Source organism: Oryx dammah, unplaced genomic scaffold (genome assembly GCF_014754425.2).
Source record: "Oryx dammah isolate SB20612 unplaced genomic scaffold, SCBI_Odam_1.1 HiC_scaffold_28, whole genome shotgun sequence".
NCBI lineage: Eukaryota > Metazoa > Chordata > Mammalia > Artiodactyla > Bovidae > Oryx > Oryx dammah.
Genome location: NW_024070212.1, coordinates 63,733,403 through 63,751,184, shown reverse-complemented (window position 1 = coordinate 63,751,184; position 17,782 = coordinate 63,733,403). Strand labels below are relative to the sequence as shown.

Below are 17,782 nucleotides of genomic sequence, written 5' to 3'. Positions count from 1 at the left end.
CTAGTTTTTTTTGGAGCAGTGTTGAATAAATTATTTGTGTAGCACCCAAATGAGGATAGTATCCCAATGAAGGTGTGAAGAGATTCATGAAGTATCATAAACAGAATAATTCACTTCACAGGAAAGAAAGCTATGTTCTCTGAAGACTCTTATTTCACATTTTCAGATGCCATCTATGGTTAATTGGAAACGAAGTGTTGATTTCTCTCAATTTCAAAATCATTTAGAAAGGTGCAACTTTTCTTGGGAACTTTATCCCAAATCCAATCTCTGAACAACATACTGATTTTAACTTTGCAAATGCCATTTTCATCCTCCCTCATGCCTTTGGACATAAGTGTACACAGTCTTGGGGTTCCCTGGTGGCTCAGACAGGATCATTGCTCTTAATGGTTTCAGCTTTCCCCCGTGTATTCTATACACCCTCTGGTCCTTATTTTGGGTTCTCTGCTATGGTTTCAGCTCTCCCAGCACCCACTCAGCTGTTTGCTATCCCAGCATGTCAGCCTTGGACCAACTAAAGCCTTTCAACTTCTGAATTCACCAAGTGACAGAATGTTAATCTTAAAAAGAATGAGGTCATACCCTAGGAGATGAATATTTGAAATTAGGATTATGTAAATTTTATATTCTGACTCCAAATATTCTAGAAGAATATTAATCACCCTACCAAAGATATGTTTTTCAAACCTTCATTACCCCATCAAAGACATGTTTTCTGAACTATTTATACTTTCCTTGTTTACATTATTGTTCCCCTAGCTTTTTACTAAAATGTAGATATTAAGTTTGCTATCCTTCTCACTCTGGGCCTCAGTAGTAGAACCTACTGAGTTTAACGTAGTGATGGAGTGTATGACCACCACAACTGGCTGTGTGACAGGACAGTCAAGGAGCTTCCACTATCCTTAGAATATCACTCTGTACCTCCTTGCTACCTAGTAGTATGAAAAGATTCATAAAATACTGAAAAAGTATCTCATGCTCAAATAGGATAAAACTGGCTTAGACAAAATAAGTGTGACTGCCATTTTATATCACAGCCCACAATAATATCTCTTGCAATTTCTTGCAGGACCTAGGATCTATATAAAACCAGTATGTATCCTCCTTCCTATAGGTAAAGGTCCTGTGGAAGACCTTAATTCAAATCCTGACTCTAATATTCATTAGCTCTATGACCCTGGGTGGTACCATAAAATACCCTTAACTCAAAAGGGTTCTTTTTCATAACAAATGAGGAAATGTATGTAAAGGTGTTTGGAGGGGTGCCTAAGATACAGTAGGTGCCTGATATTGTAACTGAGAATCAGGTTCAGTGATTCTATTCAGATTGTGTGTTTTCTTAATAGCATAAACCCTGTGAATATGTAGGTTTAGAGAAAACACAATGATAATGAGTGTCTTATTAAATTGCCATGTTTTGATACTCTCTAGAGCTGTAAAAAAGCACCCTTTCCCCCATTTTAATGAAGGATAAATTGTTGCCATATAATTATTTCAACTTGGCTAGAACTGACAAGCTGTATTTAATAAGTGATCCACTTTTTCCATTACCAAACTAACACTCAGCTTAACACCAATAACTTGATTTCACTAAATGTAAGTATGTCATAATATGCACTTCCTTATTCTGCAAATCAAAAAATTCATTTGCTTTTTCATTAATACAATTATGCTTGTTTTTCTTGTCTACAATGAGCCAAACCAGCAGCATTTTATCATAATTGTCTTTCAAAGCGTGATTGTATGATTGCTTTAATTTTCATAATTTTCATCAATACCTGAATTTTCTAATGTTGTGTAACTCACAGACTGCAAAAAAAAAAAAAGATAAAATGTTCAATTACTGGAAGTAATTTGCAAAGACAAAATTGAATTTTAATATTATTCAAAGCCAGAAAAAAAAAAAAACTATCAGAGTACCTAAGACAACAGGACATAAAAAAATGACAAGTAGTAAAAACTGCTCTTATGAACACAGAAAACATGAAGTCCTTGGGTTCTACTCATTTGGTTTTGGAAGGCCATACTACTGAATGCTTCAGTTTCCCCACGTGTGAACAATGTCTCTTGGGAACTGGGCACCAGAAGTTCTATTTTACTGTGATTCCAAGGAGAAGAAAAATAGGAATGATGCTCAATCTCACTCAAAGCCTTCTCCAACAAGATTATTCATCTGTTTAAAAAAGTATTTCAAAAGACTAAAGAATTTTGCTTGGGTAATTTTTTGTCCTGTACTGGAGGTTTTCCTTATATATTTATAGATGTTCTTAATGACTATAATTGGGCTTTCCAGGTGGCACTAGTGGTAAAGAACTCACCTACCAATGCAGGAGATGCAATCCCTGGGTCGGGAAGATCCCCGGGGGTTGGCATAGCAACCCACTCCAGTATTCTTGCCTGGAGAATCCACATGGACAGAGGAACCTGCTGGGCTAAGAGCTGGACACAACTGAAGTGACTTAGCAAGCATGCAATCACTATAATTACCAGATATGTCAAATTCAAGGATTAGCTAAATTTTCAACTCATAAGCAATACACTACAAGGTGAAACACTAAGGTAAAAAGAAAACAGAATTATGCTTCTCTGTTCAAATTACCTGAAGATTATCATAGTTAACAATGAAAATTACTACAGGACTGGGAAAAAAAAAACAGAAACAGTTTCTTTGCTTCTGAGAAAAGCTTAATCTTTCAGGACAACAAAATTGGTGAGAATAACAACTTTGCAGAGAAAGATTTTTTTCATTGAATGATCCGTCAAACAAAACAGGTGGAAACTGGAGGACTCAATATTGGATGGTATGCCTGGTAAGTTGCTTTAATTGTGTCCGACTCTGTGACCCTATGAACTGTAGCTCACAGGATATTGGATATTGAGTTTTAATCTAAGTTATAGTGTTTACTGAGTTCTTAAAATAGCTAAAAGGAGAATTAGCAAAAATATAGGGCTCTTCCACAGTATCTCAACAATAACTGAGTATTGGGAAGAAGTCTTAAATTACCAATGTATTCAGTTTAGTCGCTCAGTCGTGTCCAACTCTTTGGAACCCCATGGACTGCAACATGCAGGCTTCCCTGTCCATCACCAACTCCCGGAGTTTACCCCAACTCATGTCCGTTGAGTCGGTGATGCCATCCAACTTCTCATCCTCTGTTGTCCTCTTCTCCTCCTGCCTTCAAACTTTTCCAGCATCAGGGTCTTTTCCAATGAGTTGGTTCTTCTCATCAGGTGGCCAAAGTATTGGAGTTTCACCTTCAACATCAGTCCTTCCAATGAATATTCAGGACTGATTTCCTTTAGGATGGACTGGTTGGGTCTCCTTGCAGTCCAAGGGACTCTCAAGAGTCTTCTCCAACACCACAGTTCAAAAGCATCAATTCTTTGGCGCTCAGCTTTCTTCACAGTCCAACTCTCACATCCATACATGAGTGCTGGAAAAATCATAGCCTTGACTATATATATGGACCTTTGTTGGCAAAGTAATGTTTCTGCTTTTTTAAAATGCTGTCTAGGTTGGTCATAACTTTTCTTCTAAGGAGCAAGCGTCCTTTAACTTCATGGCTGTAGTCACCATCTGCAGTTATTTTGGAGCCCGCCAAAATAAAGTCTCTCACTGTTTCCACTGTTTCCCCATCTATTTGCAATGAAGTGATGGGACCGAATGCCATGATCTTAGCTTTCTGAGCGTTGAGTTTTAACTTTTTCACTCTCCTCTTTCACTTTCATCAAGAGCCTCTTCAGTTCCTCTTCACTTTCTGCCATAAGGGTGATGTCATCTGTGTATCTGGGGTTATTGGTATTTCTCCTGGCAATCTTGATTCCAGCCTGTGCTTCATGCAGCCTGGCAGTTTGCATGATGTACTCTGCATAGAAGGCAAATAAGCAGGGAGAAAACATGCAGACTTGACGGACTCCTTTCCTGATTTGGAACCAGTCTGTCGTTCCATGTTCAGTTCTAACTGTTGCTTCGTGACCTGCATACGGATTTCTCAGGGTCTTAGGAAGCATTACTACAAACAAAGCTCATGGAGGTGATGGAATTCCAGTTCAGCTATTTCAAATCCTAAACAAAGATGCTGTGAAAGTGCTGCACTCAATATGCCAGCAAATTTGGAAAACTGAGCAGCAGCCACAGGACTGTGAAAGGTCAGTTTTCATTCCAATCCCAAAGAAAGGCAATGCCAAAGAATGTTCAAAGTACTGCACAACTGCATTCATCTCACAGGCTAGCAAAGTAATGCTCAAAATTCACCAAGCCAAGCTTCAACAGTACATGAACCATGAACTTCCAGATGTTCAAGCTGGATTTAGAAAAGGCAGAGGAACCAGAGATCAAGTTGCCAACATCCACTGGATCATCAAAAAAGCAAGAGATTTCCAGAAAAACATCTACTTTCGCTTTACTGACTACACCAAAGCCTTTGACTGTGTGGATCACAAATATATTACCCTTCCATAAAATGTTGGCTTTTGGTCATCTTTGTGTGTGTTTTCTCTGTGCCTATGATTAATTTTTCTCTAAATAAGAATTCTTTACATTTAAGGGATACAGATAGAGAACTATATATCCCCTGTGGACTGAGGTGTATCAAAAGTAAACATAATCAGATGAAAAGCCAAATGTTTTGTAGAGACAAGAGGGAATGGAAAGTATAGTTCAAATCATATTAAATTTCAGTAACTAAGGTGTTACAAGTTAGATTTCTTCGTTAACTGAAATTTTTCTAGTTATATAGCTACAAAGTTAGAACTTTACTAAAGGTAAATATATGTACACATTATATAACATTGTAAGACTAAGAAACATGAGTTTAGGTTTGAATAGAACAAACAGTGAGGTACTATACATTTTCTGGGAGGTTTTAATTTCTTGAATATATTGGAATGATATAATCCAATAACAATTTTTGCTGCAAACAATCCAGATAAAATTATAGTTCAACAGAAACAGAATTATTTTCTCATATTTTACATCATGTATGGCCCTGTAAAGTTTGATTCACTATATTTGCATGACCCAGATTCATGTGTGAGATTTAAATGGTCACATTTGAGATTCCTGTGGAAATATCAGTGGCATTCTAGGTTGAAGACTGTGATTTTAACCTTCCCTTTATCCTAAATGTGTGACTCTGGAATAGCCCTTCACTTCCCTTGGTTATAATAAGAGAATATAATCTTACTTATTTAGGTAAAAGAGAAAACACTGTGAACTCTAGGTATACAAGACAGGATAATTTCTTTGATACAGACATTTCAATGAGAAATTCTCTTTGAACATTATCTCTTGACTTATCATGTGTGTTAATAATAACATTGCTAGAATTCTCCTTAGCTCACTGATGAGAACTTTACTGGGGCTGATCTAAAGCTTTAGTGTGATTGGATTTAAATGTGATTACTCTCATTTAACTATGAAAGACAGAAGCAGTACCTTACCCTGCCCATGTTGCATGTTCAGTCCTGAGCGCATCTCATATCTAGTCCTGCTATGTGATCAAACTCTCAGGGCCTCAATTCATCTGTTAATTTTATACATAATTATCAATTATAATCATACTAGCTACTGGTAAACTAGACAAATTTTAGAAACCATGATTAAGATGATTCATAATTTGTTTTCAAAGTTAAAGTCTTTGGTTCCAGAGAAAACTCTGTCTCTGAAAACTGTTCATCTTTTGAAATTTCTACAGTTTTCTATAATTTTTTTCTTAGACTATAGTATCTGATAAATCAAATGTGTGACCAAAATGCAATAGAATGACATTAAAAAATCTAGATACTCTCTCACAATATTTTACTTAGGAATTGAACTGCAATTACTTTTATCCCTCCAGAAGACACTGTAGTTACTTCTAAATAGGTCGGGGTTCAAAAAACCTGAATGCAGATCTTAAATGTGACAAACTTTCGGTGGGCAGCAGCAGTGTTGCCTAGAGTGAACATTACTAGTATTCACAAGCAGTGCCTATCTGAACACTTTCCAGGAAAACATGGGGGCCCTCTCAGAGTGCATATTTATAAAAGCATTACTGTCTGGTGATACTAATGGTAATTTTCTGGAGTGAATGTATCACTTTAAAGTGTAAGCATTTATTCTGTTATTTGCCACCTTGCTAGATCTTATAACATCACAATTCTTTTTTTTTTTTGTAAACTGATATTCTTCATCTTATATTCTTGGATAAATATACCATAGTAACTGATACCATATTGGAGAATTAAAAAGAATTAATGAAGATTCTGAAAGTATTAACAACGGGGGTACAATCGACTGACAGAATTTGATTTGGATATTATTTAATCTGTGGAGGTATAAGCAATAAAAGATAGGTATAAATTTTAAGATAGGTAGCTGAACTTACCTATGCAGGTGGTTCCATCATTAGTAATAAACTTGTCCTCGTTGCTGCTGGATCTGAAACCAGGTGCACACATACAGTAATAACTTCCCTGTGTGTTCGTACAGTTAGCATTTTCACCACAGGATTGTGTTAAATTTCCACACTCATTATCATCTGTGGACATATCAATTTAAAACATTATTGTTGTAGAATTGAGATGAATTCCTAACATTTTCCATCAGTTTTGGGGAATTTTCCCTGTTAAATAGTATAAGGTATGTGATATTATTTCTAAGAAAAGTTGACAACAAGAATTCACATTACATACTTGATTATTCTTGTTTAAATGTAAAACCTCTGAAGCTACAAAGCAAGGAAGAAATTCTTACTGCGAAAGCACTAAACATAGCTATTGAATTTTATTGGATTATTTTTCAAATGTTTACATATAATTTAAATATCACAATGTTAATGAATATCTTATTGGTGAACTCACAATACTCTGTCAATAATCAGTCACAATAATACTCACAATAATCAGTCAAAAGCATACCATAAGTTAAAAATGAAAAATCAGAGATTAGGCATTGATTTTTTTAATCATACATCATTTATTTTTGTTACTTACTCTCCAGAAGAATTTTGTGTTATCAGGTTTGTATCCCTTCATTTGTTAATATATGTATTTGTTACCATATACATTGTGTGATATATGAAAGAGTACACAAACAGAAAAAAATAACATCATGATCCATAGCCCTTACCCTTATATTCTTATAATGCAATTTATCAGAGAAGATACATAGGTTCATAAACCTTTTTTTTAAATTAGAAAGCAGATTCATATTACCTGTCCGATGAATTAAATAAAAAATAAATGGTTCTCAGAAGTAATTACGATTGGTTGGAGGAGACATTAGATCCCCTCGTGTGCTGAACTGTGCATCCCAAAAAGATATACTCAAGTCCTAATCTCCAGTGTCTGTGAGTGTGACCTTACTGGGAAATAAGGCTTTTGCAGATATAATCAAGTTAAGATGAGGGCATACTAAATTAGGAGGGGCCCAAGAGTGGTGTCCTTATAATACATAATAATATAATATAATGGTGTCCTTAGAAAATTCAGAAATGGTGCCACAGAAGACAAGGCTATGTGAAAACAGTGGCAGAGACTGAAGTAATGTTAGATGCAAGCCAAGGAGTCCCAAGGACAGCTAACTAGAAGCTACAAAGACATGAGCAAAGATTCGTCTCTAGGCCCTACAGAGAGTGTGGACCTTCCAACCCCAGGATTTCAGACTTCTTTCCAGAACTGCGAGAGGACAAACCTGTGTTGTTTCAAATCACGGAGTTTGTGCTGATTTCTTACTGCAGCCCTAGGGGACTAATAGACCCAAACTGGCTAATCTCCAAGACAGATAAGTACTGATTAGACAGAGAAAAGCAAAGTAATTAAAGGAAGGTAAAACCTGGGGCAAACATTCAAACATAAGGGTGACTGAGATATTTCTGAAGGCTGAGGGAAGCCTAACCAGTGGGCCCAGGGAGAAGTCATGAGTTTGGAAAATGTCTGGAATTTTTATTCTCCATTTTAATCAAACCAAGGTTAATTTGGGGGCTTCCCAGGTAACTCAGCTGGTAAAGAATCCGCGTGCAATGCAGGAGACCCCAGTTCAATTCCTGGGGCGGGAAGATCCCCTGAAGGGATAGGCTACCCACGCCAATATTTTTGGGCTTCCCTGGTGGCTCAGACAGCAAAGAATCTTCCTGCAATGCAGGAGACCTGGGTTCTGTCCCTAGGGTGGGAAGATCCCCTGGAGGAAGGCATGGCAACCCACTCCAGTATTCCTACCTGGAGAATCCCCATGGACAGAGGAGCCTGGCAGGATACAGTCTATGGGGTTGCAAAGAGTCAGATTTGACTAAGCACAGCACAAGGTTAATTTATTTTTAAAGAATGATTTATATAACATTTAATTTATACACAGGTTATTGAACACACATATTGATAACTAAGAGTTGGAGATTTTCCTAAATATTTTATAAATATTACTTCACTTGTTGTTTACATACATTCTAAGAAGCAGGTGCCATTATTACTCTGTTTAACTGATGAGGAAAATAAGCCATAGAGAAGAAATGTAACTTGTCAAGGTCACATTAGTTAGAGCTAATTAGTTAGAGCCTAGTAGTCTGGTCCAAAGCCTGTTTGCTGCTCCATCCTGTTGCCTCTACAAGGATAATTTTACAAAGCAAATATATAAGGTCAGAATGTATCTGATGGATTATGGGTCTATTTTGAGAGAGGAAAAGATATTGAGGTAGAGATTTCAGAAGAAAAACAGAAACTTTATTTGTAGTCTGTCTCTCACTTAAATTTTATTTCCACTTAGTCATTTTCAAACATTACAGATATAAGTACAGAAGTTACCTACCATATGACAGACAACTAAATGTGAAGTCCTCTTTTTTTTTTTTTTTCAAAAATTACTACTATGGTCACAGCAGGTAAGATTTAGAAATCCTATTTTTTTTTTTTTAAGATATTCAACCAATGAGGCTCTGTTACACAATTTTATTTTATTATCTATATGTTTTATCAGTTTGACTTAGTATATCATTTATAATAGGCCAACTGCTACAAATAATACCCAAACATGTAACAATTCAACACAATAAAAGATTATTTGCTGCTCTAGTCAGAAGCCAAGATTAGTGTTCAGGTTGATGGTGTAGCTTTTTCCATAATGGTTCAAGGACCCAGACTTGCTTCATCTAATGGCTCTACCACCCCCATCGGGCCTCCACACTGTCTATATTCATCCTGGTGGGGAGCTGGGTTCAGAGCATAAGAGAGTAATAAGCCACAGCTATAAATGGCACCCATCACTTTTATCCACATTCTATTTACCAGAATTCATTCAAATGTCCACACCTGACCACAGGGAAGCTGATGGCTGTAGGCCAGCTGTGTGGAACAAGAAAGACGGCACTTTAAACAGCTGAGGTTCTCTGCCATGCTTATTCTTTCACACCTATGTGCTTGGTTGCTTCAGTCGTGTCCGACTCCCTGTGACCCTATGGACTGAAGCCTGGTGCTTCCCTGGAGGCTCAGCGGTGAAGAATCTGCCTGCAATGCAGGAGCCACAGGAGCTGTGGGTTACATCCCTGGGTCGGGAAGAGCCCCTGGAGGGGGGCTCATATACATATACAACACACCTATGAGGCAGGCATTATGGCTATTTTCAAATAAAAAACCCTAAAGTATAAAAAGCTAGATTAACGTGATCAATGGCACACAGATAAGTGGCGAATTGTGACTAAAGCCTTAGGTATTCTGACCGTCAAAGCGATCTCATTCTTAAGTACTATCCTATAAAAAGAGTTCATAATAGCTATTATTTATCGAGTGTTTGTTGTGTGCTAGACACTGATCGGAGAAGGCAATGGCACCCCACTCCAGGACTCTTGCCTGGAAAATCCCATGGACGGAGGAGCCTGGTGGGCTGCAGTCCATGGGGTCGCTGAGGGTCGGGCACGACTGAGCGACTGCACTTTCCCTTTTCACTTTCGTGCACTGGAGGAGGAAATGGCAACCCACTCCAGTGTTCTTGCCTGGAGAATCCCAGGGACAGGGGAGCCTGGTGGGCTGCCCTCTACGGAGTTGCACAGAGTTGGACACGACTGAAGCGACTTAGCAGCAGACACTGTGATCGGAAGATTACCATAGAATGGAAATACACTGTGACCACCTCAAAAGGTTGTTAAGAGATTACAAGGAGTTCCTGAGCAGACGGTGCTTACAGCAGTGCCTAGCATGTAGTATGCAATATATAGGTATACTATTTTCTACATACTGTTATTATTAAGTTACTAGAAATATGATCCAGTTACACTCCACTTAAAATTCTTAATAGGTACTCAGCCTTTAATATGTAACATAAGTCCTTCATAAGTGACAGAGACTTATCCCTTCTCATGAAGAAGTGAGCTTCCAAAGTCTGGAAATAAGTTTAAGTTGCTTATCCTTAGATATGTATAATAAAAAATATATTCTTAAAGAATCTATAACAAAGATCTCAAAAAGTACAAATTCCATTAGTATATGGATAGAATATATCCATACTAAATACAAAGAAGAAAGATCAAAATTTGTTTCCTTATAACATTTTTACAAATTCCCATAATACAGTTCATGATAATTTATTGAAAAGGCACTGGAAAAAAGAAAATAAAACTTATTTGTAATTTTATTACATGAAGATAACCACTCATTCTTTGAGGCACCTCCATTTTAAAGATAATTCAGATTATGTAGACGCTCCACTTCTTTTGCATATGGCTTTATATAGTACTTTATTTTAAAGTTTTAATATTAACTTTATTTTGCTAAAAAATATTCCATTTCTTAAAAGTCATTCAAAACATCAATAAAATGATATTATTTCATTTTGACATGGAAAAAAAATACAATTTACTTATCATATATCTCTGAAATAGACTTTCAAATATTTGAGACCTGACCTTGACTGTTACCCATGAGGTTCCAAGTGTAACCAGTGTAACACCTTTATTACTCTGAGAATGACCTTCAATTCAGGCCTGTCTCACAGTGAACTGTAGGACCCTGTGTCAAGTTCATTTCCTAGGCCGGAGGCAGGCCTGTCTCTACAACAAAAGTGGCAGGCTCTTTGCTCCGTACATAGGCCTGAATCTCTACTTTCCTCATAGCACCATTTCATTTGTGTATAACCAGTTAATAAGAAAACCTCGTCAAGTCTATGAGAAGCAAGATCATTCTCTCCAAAGCCTAGAGAAAAGCTAGGCCAGGCCTCACGCCTAGTATGTTCTTCATGTTAAGACTTCAGGCTTCTTTTCATTTCTCCATAGGCACCTCTCTGATTTGGGGTTCAATTCCATTGTTGTTCCAATTTTCAGTATGTGGTCTGATTTACTCTAAAGTGAGTAAAAAGCTAGAGTACCAAGAGAAGAGTTTTGAGCTCCCCCTAGAAGCTTCCCTGGTGGCTCAGATGATAAGCATCTGCCTCCAATGCAGGAGACCTGGGTTTGATCCCTGGTTCGGGAAGATCCTCTGGAGAAAGAAATGGCAACCCATTTCAGTACTCTTGCCTGAAAAATCCCATGGATGGAGGAACCTGGTAGGCTACAGTCCATGGGGTCACAAAGAGTTGGACACAACTGAGCAACTTCTCTTTCTTTCTTTAGAGGCCAACAACTTGGAGACATGTAAATACAAAGATTGAGTTCTCAGAAGCTTGGTTAGGCCAGGCAGGTGAGTGACTTAAAGTCTGACTCCATCAGGAGCCAGACAATAGAAGGAAGAATGGCTTATGATACAGGGAAGCACACAAATCTCCTAAAGGATTTAAATTTTCAAAAATTTGAAAATCATATTTAAAATTTTTTTTCAGATTTAGCATTTGGCTAGGCATTTGTCACCCCTAAATTAAAGCATATAAATGTTGAGGGAGTTAAGTAAATTTGCTGAAAATATGATAATAAAGTAAGAGAAATAGACAGGCCATCATATAAAATGTTGAAGAGTTAATACTTTATTAACATGTGTATATTAATTATTAATTTATCTATTCTGTACACAGATGTATTGTATAACTTTAGATGACTATATGCACACATATACTCAGAAAGAAAACATATATGTCTATAAATTCATTCAAAATAAATTAGAGTAGTTTATTAAAATTACCTGAGAGCATGTCACAAATTGACATAGAAGTATCTAAATCAAGTTGAAGAAAACTACTTCATACACATTGGATTTGACTCAATCATTCAGTTACTCAAATATTTATGGAACTTCCCAGTTCCCAAATGTGAATATGTCCACATTGGGAAATAAGTAAAAATTAATCAAAAAGTCAGGATCTGTGCCCTGCTGTCAGAGTTCACATTCTAAAGCAAGTTAACATAGAAGCATGTAATTGAGTTCTTATTAAAATAAAAGTTTCAATTTTTATCTCAAAATTTGACTCCTTTCACAGCATACTGGGAAAAGTTTATATTAACTTTAAAAGGAATTGTGCTCTCGGATCAGTTATTGGTAATATAGAAAATGATGAAGATTGCATCCCCTGTGGTCTATAGCTGCAAAAATGATATGCAAAAATACAGAGGAAAAGAATCCACTAGGTCTGAGTTATTGGTCAGAGTCCAAGAAAATGAGCCACTTTATACCACCTGATTGTTTCTGAAAACAAATTAATGTACCAATATATTATTTGATTTAAATTTATTTTCAAGTTTTGGGTAACACATTAACCAGGAGAAAAAAACAAAACCAAATAAAAAAACAAAGATTCACACTGATTTTTGTGTTTCTCCCTACTATGTAGTCTTGAGCACTTGACCTCTTATTCTTATCAAGAATTTGGAAATAAAAACAGTTTCTAATCTATCTCCCAATCTTCTGGGCTGGATATATGATATAGGCAAATTCCCTAAATGGTCTGATTCCAATCTTGTTCCTTGAAATACCACTTATCTGAAAGTAACCTCTTCTCTTCCCCCAAGAGAGTAGAGATGGGCAAAAAATTATCTTTGTGAATAATATATAAATTTGAATTATTTAAATAGCTTTAAACTTCCAGTGTCTAACATAACAAAAATTAAGTTTCAAGGAGAAAATTTATTTGAATGAGTATAATATAAGAAAATATACAACTGTTTCTTTTGTACTCTTATCTCCATTGTTTTATCAGTTTAGTCACTCTCTATGATGCTATATCTAATTTCTTGTGGGATTATAAAATAAATATTTAGGTTAGGATGTCACTTGAAAAATTCATTTTAACACCATTATAGAGAAGACACATTATTTAAAAATGATCAAAAAAATGTTAATAAGGAGAAATATTTGGCATTCTTTCAGCAGAAATTCTTACTGGCTCACGTTTAACACAGCAAGCTGAGCACTACATGAACAAAGACACACACCTAACATATAACAACAGGATCCATGGCTGCTGGAGAAGACAGACAAAACCTCAAATTATTAGCATGTGTTGTATATAACAAATTAACAAGGTATTTAGCCGTATACTGATAACTCAGAGAAGCAATGGTTTCCTTAGCAAGTTTTCAGGATAAAAGGGGGAAGGTTATTCTCAGAGAAGGTTTAGAAAAGCAACAGATGATTAAGCCAGCACTGAAGTATAAGAATTAACACACACAAAATGGGCTCCAACAATCCATTCAGAAGAAGGAAAGAACTCATGCAAATGCCTGAAGCCTGCAGGAAGAGAACAACTATTAGGCTGCCCAGGTGGCTCAGTGTTTAAAAATCTGTTTACCAAGTTATGAGAATCAAGAAAGGTGGGTTCAATCCCGGGTTTGGGAAAATCCCCTGGAGAAGGAAATGGCAACCCACTTCTGTATTTTTGCCTGGGAAATCCCATGGACAGAGGAGCCTGGCAGGCTACAGTCCATGGGGTTGCAAAAGAGTTGAACAGCAAATAAAGAACATATTGTGGAACACTGGGTATGATGGTAGAGACTGTAGGGCAAGATTCTATGCAGATATGTATGGTCTAAAGTGGGAAAATGCTTGCTAAACATTTTGGACTAAATTCAGTGGATAAAGGATGAACATCAGCAGATTTTATGTAATAGAGAAATTTTATTTGATTTCATCTCAAAACAATTTTTGAAACATAAGGAAAATGAGGTAAGACCCAGGTAAATCTGCTAAAACACTGAAGACATGAAAAAATAAACATGGTCAAGAAGAAATTAGTAAAGTGGTTAGATCAGATACGTTTAAGTGTTAAAAGTCAGTCATCTGGGGACGGAAAGGAAAGTGGGTAGGATTCAGCTAGATTAGGCATACACTGGAAACTGTCATCTTGATGACTACCATCTGATCTTCATATTCTTTTTTTTTACTTATGTGACTTCAAAATTTTTCACAGTAAAATAATTTTAAATTATTAGTGTGGCTTGGAGACTAACTGGATATGAGTTAGTTGGACAGAGGAAGCAAGGATGATCCGCAGGTTCTGAGTTGGAGGGATCTGGAGGGTATACTGATTCACGAGGACAGAGAGAAGCATAGGAGGAGAAGCTTTGTGGCTAAGAGCAAGTTCATTTTTGGACGGGGGAGACTGAGTTGCCATTAGGACATCTAGATGGGAGTATCCACAACTGGGTACTCAACAGTGAAGCCATAACTTGCTTAATCACAAGCTGGAGCTAAAGACTCCCTACTTTTCTGCTAGCGGATGGGTCAGAAGCAGGAGCCTGGGAATTACTAGGCTCCAGCACTCTCGCCTGGAAAATCCCATGGATGGAGGAGCCTGGTGGGCTGCAGTCCATGGGGTCGCTAAGAGTCAGACATGACTGAGCGACTTCACTTTCACTTTTCACTTTCATGCATTGGAGAAGGAAATGGCAACCCACTCCAGGGTTCTTGCCTGGAGAATCCCAGGGATGGGGGAGGCTGGTGGGCTGCTGTCTATGGGGTCGCACAGAGTCGGACACGACTGAAGCGACTTAGCAGCAGCAGCAGCAGCAGTGCAGGTAGCAAGCTTGCTGTCTCCTTTGCACTCATCTCTAGATGGATCCTTTCTCCTGACTCCTCCTGCTCTGATCCCAGTAGTTTAACTGAACTCTGCCTTGGCATTATCACACTCCCTTGTTTTCCTTTTTTCTTTCTTCCATTGTTGCTGTTGTTGTTGCTGTGTTTTTGTATGCATCTACTTACTTGAGTTTGCTTCCTTAGGATGTGAGAGTAGGTAAAAAGGACCAAGGGAGTCCCTTAACCTGTGTTTGGTCTCAGTGTTGACCAGAAAATTCCTTGGGGTTTAACATGATTCAGTCCAGCCTATCAGAAAACTACATAGGGCTTTAACATAATGCACAACCATCAACCATAGGTTAGTTGAGTGCTAACTAAGCTTCCCCAAAACATATGCCAGAAATATCTCCTCTCAATATGTTTTTGGGACACTTACTTAGCACTCAACTAACCTATGGTTGATGGCTAGTTACTTGTTTATTGTGGACTTATATTAAAAACTAGATCAGCATGATTTGTACCTCATAATCTTAAAGAAGAGGGAAAATATTTTTCAAGTATTCTGCTAGATGGCTCATTTTAGTTTATTTAATAATTATAATAACACAATGATTGATATGATCCTCATTCTACTTACTAGAAAATTAAAGCTGAGATGGGTTAAATCATGCTAGTTTAGAGAATCTGCTGTACATGGTTTTTATATTAATATTTAAGATTGCCTGAATCTAAAAACCAAGCTATATCTTTGTATTGTAGGGTGAGGTGTATTTTGTAAAGTGTACTTCTAAACAAGTCATAAGTAGTGGGTATCTAATTCTCTAAGTTCAAGAGTGATACTGTAGGAATGACACATTTTGGGCAACAACCATACAATTATATTACTTCTGTATAATAAAGTGGAATTTTACTGGTTTTATAAGTCACTGGCATTATAGAATGTGAACAAGATTTTAGTTTATATTCCATTTTTCAATCAACTGACCATGGGGGGTGTAATTTAGAAAGAGAAAATATTCCCCTTTCTTTTTCTAGCACTTGAAATATGATTGGCTGGGCTCAAATTGATTATAACAACTTGAAAGCCAGAGAACTTTTAACAGCAGCATCCCTCTTACACACATTTTCCCTCTGGACACGATTGCCAGGATTGCTCCGTAAATTTGAACACTAAAATGACTATAACCATTATGTGATTTCTTGTGAAACAGGCCCTCTAAGTCAAAGGTGGAGCAATGCAGAAGCTTTCTTTCCCCCTTATTTTTCCCAAAGGCAGCCTACTGGGCTCATTTGTTTTCAGTAACACTGGTAATTCTCTTCTCATATCTAACACTCTCTAATGAACTTAGAAAAATCTTCCTTATGAGTCCCCTCAATTATAGACTTTCTACAGTTTATATTTTTCTGGGGAATATGAAGGTAAACATATAGTTATGAGCTAAGGGGGAGGAAAAGGTCAGCAGAAGAGAAAGAAAAAGAGCAGAGCTGCAATGAAACTAGTTTGAGTTCAGTCAGTCAAGAAAAGTAATGGAGCTATTGTTTTCACACTGGAACTGTCATTACCAACCATTCTACAAGACAAGGAAAGGTATCAGAGAAGAGACATGGAATTATACCTTTTTCTCCTCTGGGAATTTCTTCTGCACCTGAATCTTAAGTACAAGTATGATATACACATAAACCACCCCTCCACATAAACATACTGATATTTGCAGAATAGTTAAGAAGATTGAGAAAATGTACATTACCCATAATCATAAAATTAGTAAGTCTGATTTACTAAAAGAAAAGTCAGATACATCAACTGCAAAATATTAGAATTTATCATGGTAAAGACAGTAGAATTACACAAAAATAAAGTGTTCATGATGGGTATTTAGTATTAAAAACAAATATTTAGTAGAAATGTGTTTGTTAAATTGTTTGAAGCAAGAAGTATCGTTTGAAAATTTTTTGAAAGGAAAAGTGTGCCTTTGACTATGGATCATATTTTGCAAAGGCTATATAAACCAGAAAAGAAAGATATGTAGGAGGGTCTCTGTCGCTCTTTTTGCATTTACTTATTTTCTGAGGGAAAGAACTTAAGAAAATATTCTAATTTTATTCTACTGTCATCTTTTCTGTCCTCTCTTTCCCAGAATTGTTAAAACACACATTTTAGAACAAACGAGCAAAACCGAGTATAAGAAGAATAGGCAAATAGGAGAAAAAACAAACCATTTTATTTCTCTAGACATTGGAAACCACTTCTCTTGTTCATTTGATACAAATGGTGGGATGAAAATCCTCATACATGTATTTCAAATTATAAATCAATTATTCTGAAGTTTTTCCATTTCACTGTATCTATCAATTCTAATAGTAAAAATGAATGATACTCACATATAGTCCTTCTGGTGCAGTTGTGATGGTTATGAAACACTTTTAAAGAAAATAGCTTTATTGATTTTTGTTTCTAATCATTAAATAATATATATTCAAGGGGAAAATCAAATCCATGACAGAAATATCTTGCAAACTTGAAACTGAGTCCCCTTAAAACTGAGTTCCCCTGCAGAGTTTGTAATAAATCTCTCTATCCCCCTTCTGTATAACACTGTCTTGTTCTGCCCCTGTTCTCCTTAGGGTTGACATGTATAAAAGACAAGAGGGAATGAGAACCAAGGACTGTGCAGGGGCCTTTTTAGGTACAGCAGCCCTCAGTATCCCTGTTTCTTTTTGTAGAGAGAAGGTTTTAGTCTCCTAGTTCTTCCCCCAGTTCTAAGGAGCAGATTCAAGCACTTAATGATACAACAATAAGTCACAGGACTTAGTTCCTCCAGAACGGACATAGACAATAATCCGAATCTTATCTTTGAGTGGTTCTGCAGAAACT

The 17,782-nt window shown here is 36.8% G+C and overlaps 1 protein-coding gene across 1 annotated transcript in view; it reads right to left on the bottom strand.

Annotated features, from left to right (window-relative positions):
- Positions 1–17,782, bottom strand: part of ADGRL4 (adhesion G protein-coupled receptor L4) — a 137,192-nt gene that overhangs the window by 57,475 nt on the left and 61,935 nt on the right. The window contains exon 3 of the mRNA XM_040232474.1: positions 6,375–6,527. Within this exon, the coding sequence (XP_040088408.1) occupies positions 6,375–6,527 (153 nt within the window). The remainder of the gene's footprint in view (positions 1–6,374; positions 6,528–17,782) is intronic.